Source organism: Sander vitreus, chromosome 22 (genome assembly GCF_031162955.1).
Source record: "Sander vitreus isolate 19-12246 chromosome 22, sanVit1, whole genome shotgun sequence".
Taxonomy (NCBI): Eukaryota; Metazoa; Chordata; class Actinopteri; order Perciformes; family Percidae; genus Sander; species Sander vitreus.
In genome coordinates, this window is record NC_135876.1 from 23,705,704 (window position 1) to 23,717,193 (window position 11,490).

Here is an 11,490-nt window from a genome sequence, read left to right on the forward strand (position 1 = left end):
TTTCCAATTTCTAAGTGGTTTTCATTCCTTTTTATCTGGAGAACATTTTAAACATTTGAAGGTTTAAATTAGACTCAATGTAAACCTAATCTGTAGCTATTCAAAAAGTATATATAAACAGTTTTTTCCCACATTCTCACCAGCTGAAAAACACAAATGTCTTTTTTATTTAAAGCTATTTGTGTCTTTTAATTACTCAAAATTCTGCTCAGTTTTCATCATCAAAACTCTCTTCGGTCTTTGAGTTTTGAAAACTGTAGAAACAATATTTAAAACTGATTAAAATGCATGTAGGACAACAGAAACAAAAATAAAATCAAAGATGTCTACGGAGTGTAAATGTTTATTCAAACCACACAAATATAATTTAAATAGCATTATACTGATTTAGTTATTCACTTCAAATTTAAGTTTAAAAAACACACATCCATGTACCTGGTCGTCAAACAAAAATAACTAAAAAGCAACAAAGCAGTGTGTGTGTGTGTGTGTGTGTCACAGCAGGCGTGGGTTTTCCTCGCTGTAGTCGTGCGGGTCTCCTTTGAAGGGCAGGTGTGGAGGGTGGTTACAGATTCCCATCAGGAAGATGATGATGGTGCCGATGGTCATCACCGGGGTAACCAGGAAGAGACAGAGGCGGTCCACCGTACGAGCAATGCCGCTCCAGTTATCTTTCTCCTGTGAAGAGAGAGAAATATAGAGACAGGTGGAAAAGAGAGAGAGAGACAGAGAGACAGACAGAGAGAGACAGAGAGAGACAGAGAGACAGAGAGAGACAGACAGAGAGACAGAGAGAGACAGACAGAGAGAGAGAGAGAGAGACAGACAGAGAGAGAGAGAGAGAGAGAGAGAGAGAGAGAGGCGCTTCAAAGTTATTTTCATTTGCTAAAATCATGTGCCATTTCTTAATTTTCAGCAAAAATAATTAACAAGGTTTCAAAATAAAAAATAAAATACAAACATAGGGATCATAAAAACCATGGGATTAAATCAAATAAAGTTTAAAAAAAGAATGGCAAGAGAGGGATGATAAAACTGAATGAAAAATATTCATAAACACTTTCCTATAAAGGAATGTGTTAAGCCTCTGTTCTCTGCAGTACATCGTCCTGTCTTTCTCTCCGTCTCACCTCGTTGTAGTCGTTCTTGTTGTGCATGTGTTTGATGATGTAGTTTGCTCCGTCCACAGCCGGCTTGATCTCTGCATACAGCTGATCTGTCACACCCCCGTCTTCCTGCGGCTTTACAACTACACAGAGAGCGGGATAATAAGGAAGACAATGAGGGAAGCTCGGAGAGGAAGTCAAGGTTAAAACTACACTTAATGTGGTTGAAAAGTGAGATTTCTTCTACATGTCTGCGTTTCATTTACTTGTTGTTTCAATATCAAATTAGGATCATGTTTCAAAGTGTAGTTAGTTAGGGACTTTATTGTCCATGTTGAGGAAAAGTATCTTTGGCTTCAAGGCAAAAACAATGATATGATGAGAACAAACTGTAACAACATGATTTGAAATACATAAATACTAAAAAGGCACTCAGAGCGCTGTCCTCTGCCAAGGCATGTCCTATTTCACACATAGGCTGTAAATAAAGATGAACACCACCATTTCACTTCCTCCTGCTGTATAAAAGTGATCCAAAAAATCCCAGACACGAGCACCGCTATCTTGGAATTTGGAGCCAGAAGGTGCTTCTCATGTCGCTTAAATTGCCTCCTTGATTCCTCCACTTGCCTCCCTTCCTCGCGTTTTAGTCCCTCCCACCGAGGAAGCATGGGAGAGACGTGAAGACGAGAAAATCATAGGAGGAGAGAGGCAACGAGTAAATGTGTTTTTAGAGAGATGAGACGTTTTCCTCTGAAGTGTCACATTAATTAGTCAGCTGTTTGAGCGGAGTTAGCAACTCCTTCAGCTGCACGGCTCCCGGTAAGGCTGCTATCGTGTATCCTGGCCTGTAGCTCCTCGATGATCCCTCTTCGATGCTCGCTCCTTGAGGCAAAAATAAGAGCTTCGGGGCGGCCTTCAGGGATAGAACAACATCCGGTTCAGCAGAGGACCGAGGAGTCGAGGAGCTATCAAATAAGCCACATGAGAAGCAACCAGAGTATCACACACCCATTCTCCATTCACTTCACTGGCTTCCAGTTTCCGCCAGGATTGAATATAAGGTCTCTCTTCTTACCCACCAGTGCATCTATGGAAATACAACTTAATCCCTCTGTTCAACAAACTCAAACCGCCTCCTTCTCCCCAAGACTAAGCTCAGCACCATAGGTGATAGGGCTTTCTGTTCTGCCACTCCTCAGATTTGGAATGCCCTCCCCGACCATTTGAGGGCACCTCAAACTACTGAGACTTTTAAAAAAGGACTAAAAACATTTCTTTTTAGCAGAACTTATGAGTGTTAATTAACCCTTTAAGTCGTTGCAGTGTCCATTTGTATTTTATATTGATGTTCTTACCACGCTTGCTCCAAATGTAAAGTGCATTACAAATAAAATCTATTATTATTATTATTATCATTATTATTATTATACACCACCTGACCAATCACGTCAATCCCAGCTGTCAATCATGATGTTTCAGCCCATTTTTATAGTATCAAATAACTAATAAAACTAAACTGATCAGAAAAAAAAAAAGAAAAAAACATCAGCATGATTAGAACTACCTAAAATGACAGAAACCATCTTTTTTTTTTTTTTAAATGTCTTTGGCGTGTAATTAGGGCCCGAGCGCCGACAGCGGCGAAGGCCCTATTGGAAGTGAAGGAATTATTATTATTATTATTATTATTATTATTATCTCCTTCTAGAGATTTCATCCGATCAACTTCAAATTTGGTGTGTGCCATCTTAAGACGTTAAAGATGAAAAGTTGTTAAAAGAAAAACTTTTCGTCATAGGGCGTGGCCGTGGCAGGGTGGCCATTTTGTGCGTTTCGCCATCGAAACAGGAAGTGGGTGTAACTTGAGTGTACATTGTCCAATTGGCTCCAAACTTTTCATGATTCATAAGACTCTGAGGATATTTACCTGACAAAATAGACTCAAAGTCATAGCACCCCCTAGTGGCAACAGGAAGTAGGCCTAAAAGTCAAGGTGCCATACTTTAACGAACTCCTCCTAGCATACCTGCAAACTCAGAAGGGCTGAAAAAGGTGACACATCTCTACACATCGAAAAACTTTTCATCAAACGGTGTGGGCATGGCGGCCATTTAGAGTGTTTAGCGATGAACAAAGAAGTTGTTGTAACTTGAGTGTACGTTGTCGTATCTGCCCGAAATTTCTCACGATTGACAAGGCTCCAGGCCTGAGGACATCTACAAGCCATTATTGACTTTTGGTCATAGCGCCCCCTGCTGGCAACAGGAAACACGCCTTATATGACAAACATCATCCGATTTACATGAAACTTATGTGTGGTCTACATGTGATACTGAGCCGCCCCCTATACTTTAACCACGCCCACTTAGACCACGCCCCCTTTCATAACATTTGAACCGTTTATTGTAGTCTTGTGTGAGGTGTCATTGAACTCAGCAGAGTTCCTTCTTCATTGGTGATGGTTTGGCCCGCCCCCATGCTTAAGCCACGCCCCCTTTCATAACTGCTGACCCCTTTAAGGTAGTCTTGTGTGAGGTGTCATTGAACTCAGCAGAGTTTGTTTTTGATTGGTGACAGTTTGACCCGCCCCCTATGCTTTAACCACGCCCCTTTCATAACTGCTGACCCCTTTAAGGTAGACCCTTGTGTGAGTCGTCATTGAACTCAGCAGAGAGTTCCTTATTCATTGGTGATGGTTTGGCCTGCCCCCTATGCTTAAGCCACGCCCACTTTCATAACTGGTGACCCATTTAAGGTAGAGTCTTATGTGAGGCATCAATGAACTCAGAAGAGAGTTCTTTTTTATTGGTAAAGGTTTTCCCCGACTCCTATGCTTTGGCCACGCCCCCTTCCACAGCTAATGAACTGTATGACAGAGTCTTGTGTGAGGTATCATTGAACTCAGCAGAGAGTTACCTTTTCCTTGGTGATGTGCGGTGTCTGAGTGTCGCACAAATGCACGGTCGCAAGGAGCGGCGTCCGCCAGTAACCCAGACGCGGGCGGGCCCGTCCAACGCTGCTTGCAGCTTTAATTTGATTTTATAGTTTCAAGAGAATCAGGCGAATAGTTTTAATTATTCATTGATGTGGGGCGCCCTGGTAGATCACCTGGTGGAGCGTGAGCCCCATGTACCAAGGCTCAGTCCTTAACTCAGCAGCCCGATTCCGACCTGCGGCCCTTTGCTGCATGTCTTTCCCCTCTCTCTCCCCCCATCCTGCCTACAACTGTCCTATCAATTAAAGGCCAAAATGCCCCCAAAATAATCTAAAAATAACAAAATATTCATTGATATTATTTGACGTACTTGCTGCGTGTGTGGCTCGTGCCGTCAGTCCGTGCCTCTCCGACTGTTTCTCGAACATCAGCTCACTGCGGGACTTGACGCTGTAGTACTCCTCCGCCGAGGCGATGTAGCCCACCGAGCTGGATCGCCTTGGCAACGCTCCGTCCCAGTAAGGCTCCGGCTCTGAGGGCTGGGACATATGCAGGATGCGGGGCAGCCGCTCGAGGAAGAACTGAAGAAGCATGTTTAAAGTCATGATGTGCAATTACAAAAACTACAGTTCACACACATTGGAGTATGTGCGTGTCTGATCGTTGTGTGTATGAGGGAGTGTGTGTCTGTCACCTTCTTGGTCCAGTCTGACATGACGTGTGTGCTCGGTGTCCTGAAGTGCAGGTTCAGGACAACCACACAGTTCAACACCACGATCGTCACCAACACCATGATGAACATCAAATATCTGAGACACACGCATACAAAGATGTTTTAAATTTTGTTGAGAAATTCAGGAGAGCTCTTGTACTGTGTGTAGCACTGCATTCATTTATGGCTTTCTTACTCATTTTGTGTGTGCGTTCCTTACTTGACAATAAGTGGAACAGACATGGAAGTCTCCGGCAGCCTTTGAGAGATCAGCAGCAGGAAGACAGACTGAGCCAGCAGCACCGAGATGGACAAAGTCATCTTCTCACCACCTACACACACACACACACACACACAATCATTAATGTTTATATTTCATGCGTTTCCTATAAGTTGAGCAGATATGAAGATACTGAGGTTGAGCTTGTTTGTTTTATATGTTGAATAAATGTTATGTTTTGTTGTTAGGATTGTGGGTCTTTGTTTTGTCAATGTGTGAAGTGTATATGATATAGAGAAATCTAAACAAAATGTTTGAAATAAAAAGAAATACTTGGACGAAAAGGAAGATGGCTCTTTTGGTAAAGCGCATTTTCCGAATGAAGTTCCTATCCCTGCAGCAGTCAACATTTACAGTTAATGTGTGATAATGTAAATGCAAGATTAATCAAATTTAGCATTTAATCTAAACTTGAGAAGCATGCTAGTCTAAAACATAAAATCAAAATAAGCTCAAATCGAGTTGTTCACGGACGCTAAAATAATAAAACATAAAACTTGGGCATCCTTAAAAAGGTCAGTAGTACAAAAAGGAAAACTATTTTCCTCATAACGAAACAAGATTCTATTCATCTTCTCATAGAGGTATGTTAAAAAATGAAAATGTGCACTGACTGTCAGCGGGTAGGTAGTAGACGAGCGAGGCCAGGAAGGAGATGAGCACACAGGGAATGATGATGTTGACGATGTAGAAGAGAGGTTTGCGTTTGATGACCAGGTAGAAGGTGATGTCCTGGTGCTTGTTGCTCTCCATGGGAATGTGCTTGTAGGTGTTTCTCTTGGCTGGTCGGTGGATGATCTCCCACTCACCGTTCTCTGTCGAAAACCAGCAAGGAAAACAACGTAAATGACAGGACACAGACGGGGAATGAGGTTCAGATCGTTAAGACGCATATACTCCCCTAAATTGATGTTTCCCAGAGGTCATGTCCTCAATATTGTGTCTGGAAATAGAGATATTTTAACAACCTGAAAGGAAGTTAATTGTGTGTGTTTTTAAAAAAAAAAGTAGATAAACTTTAAAGTCAGTATCTACAAAGTGACAAAATGTCAAGTTTAATTCAAATAAAATTAAGTGAAATGCCTTAAAATCTGGCAATTTGTATTCCTGTTACCGTGGAGAATTCTTGAAAATAGCATTTAGACCATCATGTAGGGAGATAACGTTTACAGAAATGTCGAGTCAAACACGTCTATGGGATGGTGGGTTGAGCTCATGACGTCAGTATTTCTAAAAGTCTGGCTAGGGCCCCGATTCTTCCACATAAGTTTCATCCATACACCCATCCAAGCAGCACAGGAGGGTTTTATATACCAGAAACAAAACTGTTGGATGAATGAAAATGTAAACACAGCTTTGTTCATAGATCCTATGCACAAGTGAGGCAAACATGTTTGGAAAATGTCTGTGTTCTTCCATAAATCAAAGGGTTTATTCTTTGTACAGTGAACATTTTTAGGACACATCAGCTCTAAACTAAATTAACTAAATATTCTTTATCCCAATTTTCCATATTTACCACTATAAGATGTGGTATTACTTCAAAAGGTGAAAGTTATTGGAAAGTTGTTGTGATGTGCAGATGTTTTTAAAAACATCAAACCTATTAAATATACATTTGAAACTTTCTTATTAATTACTTTGGCACCCCCACACCTACATGCTAACATTAATTTATTTTAGCCCACTGTAACATGATAAGGACAGAAGGTTAGTTGTAAAGTTGTACAAATGCTGCAATCTGTAGCATCAATGAAGTTAAAAATCCTGAAACCTTAAAATATGAGTGAGAGATTGGGGGGACACTTACCCGTAAAGCTATTAGGGTCAGTGATGATCCACTCCACTGTCCATTTGCTGGTTTCGTCTGCTTCTTCCTTCAGCAGCATCTTGATCTCTTTGGCGTTGTAGGTCAGAGAGCTGCAAAGCAACGTGGGAAACGGAGTTTAAAATCAAATTGATGAGCAGTATCCTGAGGAAAACCGTAACTACAAAAATCTGCTAAAAAGAAAAGACACGTATGCATGAAAAATGATTAGAGTTAGTTATTTTTAGCTGCACAAACGTCTGAAGTTGATCCAAACTATCATAGGATTATTTGTGATTTCTGTGTTAAAAAGTATTTGTTCACACCTCCTTGCTATCATCTTGCTGTAAGCTCTTGATTCATGGTTTAGAAGCTCAAATTTTATGATCAAACAATCAACATCGGAATCCTGATTTTCTCTCAGTTAGTATGCTCACACTTCATTATTCTGATCTGTAATCTGTTGTTGAGTCCTGACAACAGAAAACTGAAAACCACATTATTATTAAAGTTTATTTAGATAGGGACAGATACAAAAAAACATAGATAAGCTTAAACAGTCATCTGATGTATGTACCATATCATGTTTTTAGCTGAAGCTAATTCACAACACTTGTCCCTAGTAGGGCTTTTGGTTAAAAATTAACATTATTAAAAATAAGACAAATGAAATAAAATTGAATGAAATTAAAAAAGGAAAAAGTATACATCACTATAATATAATAATATAACTATAATCCAAATACAGTCATAATCAGAGAAAGCAGATTCCATAAATGAAGTATTTAAATGATATTTGGACACAAAGTAAATATCTAAACATGGTAGGTTTTTTTCTTAACATATTTAGATCAACCTTGTCCAAGTGTCCTATTTGAGACAAATTCATCAGTGCCTTAAATGCACCAGAGTGTTTATGTAAAGCCGTTCACCAGACAATACACAACACTGTCTGGTTTAAGCACCTTACGTGAATTTGAGCGTGCAGTTCTGCCAGTCGAAGGGGAAGTAGTTGACGTTGATGGAGCAAGAGGAGCGGAAGATGGCGGGAGGTAACCAGTAGCAGAGACCAGTAGAATCCACCAGTACGTTACTGTAGTAGGCCACCTGGAACTGGGCGTCGTTACTGGCAGAGAGAGAAAAACGATAGGATTACGACACACACATATGACATGATCGAAAGCTTTTATTATCCTCTAAGAAGAAGTATATACAAGGCAACAGAAGAGGACCAAGGATTGAACCTTGGGGTACACCACAAAGCCGAGTTTTAGATGAAGAAGCACTGCTCCCCCAGTTTATAGTTTTTTAATTAAATAAAATCACACATGTATTTACTCCTCTTGTATTTCTTCAGTTCAAATTTGTTATTAAACATTTCAGCCCAGCAAATTTCACAAATGTGCCAAAATCACTTGATTATTCTGGGGTTTGAAATATAAAAAAAGAGTACATCTCAATGCAAGTTTGGCCAGCCAAAAGTAACTGTATCATAGCTACATGACAGAATGACATTGTGTTTATTACAGATTTGGAAGGATTTCTTTCCACAAATGGAAAAAAATAAGAAGGAAAATGAATCTCACTTGTTTTCCAACACAATCTCTGGCAGCCAAACCATGTTGGTCGGCAGACGAAGCATCTCGATGCCGTCAAACTCTGTTGTATTCCACGACAGCCGGTAGTCCGTCCAAGTCTATCAGTAGACACACAAATTGATAGTTATTGGACATAAATTATTCAGGAAAAAAAGTCAATGTAAAGTGAAACAGTAACATTTACTTACGTGATCTATCCATACGTTGGTCAGCAGAGTCTCGTCGACTTCTTTCTACAAATAAAGAACAAATAACGGATTAAAGAGGCCAACTCTTTCATCCTGACTTTCTGTCTTTTAGAACTTGCTTATTCTTCGTTAGAGATAAACTGGAGTATCAAAAAAAGTTTTAAACTAAAAAAAAAGAAGTATATACTTACTTACTGAAAAAAATAAAAGTATATTTTCTGGTGTTAGTATCTGCAGGAGTATCAGAAATGTCACAAGGATACCCAGCCAAGGTACATGTTGAGCTTCACTTCAAAAGGATAATTATTCTAGCAAACCATACACACACATGCACGCACACTTTTAGGTCTGTACCAGAGAGATGAGGTTAGAGAGTGTGAGTGCGAGGTAAACGTCGACGGCTTCCTGCTGCTTCTCAACGGGACGCAGCTCTTTGTTGTATCCTTTCTCTTTTATCAGGTAGTTGATCAGACGCTCCTCCTCATTCCTGCCCCAGCACTCTGACACACACACACACACACACACGTCAACAAAACATATATTTTTTCATGTTTTCAAAGCCACAGCTCTATCATTTAAACACACAAAGACAAACAGCGTCTGAGAGTGTGTGAATACTTTCATGCTGGTCATATTTCAGGGTATCATTGCAGCTGCTCTGTGTTCAGAATACTACACTGCTGCTATAATGCCACCTGCCATGTACACATTGCGAATAACTGGCAGACATTTCTAGTTTACCACACGGCCATGTTTATTTATTTACTGATAAGACGGAGGTTCCAGAAAGCTACAATAAAATATTACTTATTGTTTGGATTTTGTCTTGCAATTTAACTCTTTTTATTGATTTCTGACAAATACTTTGTTATTGAAAGGACTAATGCAGCGCTGCAACTAACAATTCTCTATTAAACGTCATAAAATAGTTTTACAAAAATACCTAAAGCCCAAGTTGACATATTCAAATGCTTACTTTGTTTTAAATATCTACATTTGAGAAGCTGAAACCAGTGATTTAAAAAAAATTAAAAAAAAACGATTAATTTGAAGAGTTTTGTTGATTGACTAAATGACTAATCGACTAATGACTCCCAGAGTTTATAAAATTTCACTGAGAAGAGCTACAAAAACTTTTCAAGTGAGAGTTTTAGTGCCCTGTGTTACAAGCTGTTTTTTTAACCTAGTAAGCAAATAATTGACAGGGCGAAAAAACCCTGCAGAAAATCTTTTGTTTAAGCATTAAAAAATAAAATGAATAGAAATATTAACAACTAACACCAAACATTTGCTGCTTTATACTAAAAAAGTCTGTTTGGGCTGTCAAAACCAGACATCAGTGGAACTGTAGCTCACTCAAACTTTGGATAAAAAGAAGTTTTACAACACAAGTTAAAGTCTTTGGGTGAAATTTTAAAACAGTAACTCACCAGATGAGAGCAGAGCGAGCAGGAACACGGTGCTCAGAGCTGCACCCTGAAGCTTCATGGCTGACTGGTGGTGACAAGAAGTCCGAGTGCTTTAAGCCGCCGACCTTCTGCCAGCAGTCAGAGTGACGGACAGGCAGCAGCTGCAGAAACACAGAGGAGAGAAAATAGAAAACACACACACAGAGCGAGCGAGAGAGAGAGAGAGAGAGAGAGAAGCCAGCTGCCATCACCTCCACTCTGTACGGGAAAGAGGGCGGAGGTCAGATATAGTAACAACATCATAACAAAGATTTCTAACTTGTGATTTAGACTCCAATTAAACCTTTTCCAAAAAGAAGATATTTCGTCATTAGAAATGAGAAATATCATCCAAGGTGACTATAAAAAAAAAGTCAACTTTGAAACTAACTAAAAAAAAAAGTCTCCATTACATTGTAGTACAAATAAATTGCAATACAAGAACATACACGTTTGAGTTAATTTAGAAACATGTGTTTGAGGAAATGTAAAATGTATCTGCTTTGAATAATTAGTTTCATATGATTTCCATTAAAAAAAAGTCCAATTTACTCTAAAAAAAAAAATAACTAAAAATGATCTTACAATTAAAATTCTACTCTGCAAGTATTGTTGGCTTCCAAAGTAGTTGTGATGTCTCAGAATAAAGCATTGAGGTCCACGCTTTAAACTGAGATATAAGTAAAAACTTTCCTCCTTAAGCAGATGAATGTGAAGACAAACTCTGTACACATAATTCTGCACAATGATCTAACATTAAAAGTGAAGTAACATGAGGAAAAACTTTTTAAATGGAGGGAGACTAAGAATTTCAATAAAAATAAGTAAAAAGCATGCATCTTGTCATTCACCTGTGAAGGGAAATCTGTGGAATCCATGGAGCATGATGACAGGATTACTTCTATTCAGGTTGACTCAGTTATGTTGAAAAAGCACTTACAGTTTTAGGAAGTTATGGGACTTTACTTTAGGGTCAAACTGTGTAACCTGATGCACCTGCCTCACCTAGAAATGTTCATCTTTCCTGTTCAACAGTAGCCTGGTTGACACCAGACCCTTCTCAGTTGTAACTAGGGCTGGGCGATATGGAGAAAATCAAATATCACAATATTTTTGACCAATTACCTCGATATCGATACCGCAACAATATTGTAGTGTTGACTATTGGTGCTTTCACAAAATATTTACACAATGAGATTTTTGATAAATAATCATGTGTGGATATAATGACTAAGTGTGTAAAGGCAAATTGAACAGTTACAACAGTCTGGCAAGTTCAGAAAATGACATCACTTTACTGTAATGCAGCCTTTAAAACCAGGAAAAGACAACACTTATGCCATATTACAATATTATGATATCCAAAATCTAAGACGATATCTAGTCTCATATCACGATATCGATATAATATTG

At 39.1% G+C, this 11,490-nt stretch overlaps 1 protein-coding gene across 1 annotated transcript; it reads right to left on the minus strand.

Moving 5' to 3' along the window:
• Nucleotides 1-333: 333 nt before the first annotated feature.
• Nucleotides 334-10,182, minus strand: chrnd (cholinergic receptor, nicotinic, delta (muscle)). The gene is made up of 12 exons (XM_078280980.1): nucleotides 10,060-10,182; nucleotides 8,984-9,129; nucleotides 8,630-8,674; nucleotides 8,430-8,539; nucleotides 7,814-7,969; nucleotides 6,847-6,956; nucleotides 5,651-5,851; nucleotides 4,977-5,088; nucleotides 4,739-4,853; nucleotides 4,415-4,625; nucleotides 1,131-1,249; nucleotides 334-678 (listed from the first exon to the last, which is right to left on the minus strand). Exons 1-12 carry the CDS (start codon nucleotides 10,115-10,117, stop codon nucleotides 496-498), a joined length of 1,566 nt encoding a protein of 521 aa, XP_078137106.1. The 5' UTR covers nucleotides 10,118-10,182; the 3' UTR covers nucleotides 334-495.
• Nucleotides 10,183-11,490: the final 1,308 nt, after the last annotated feature.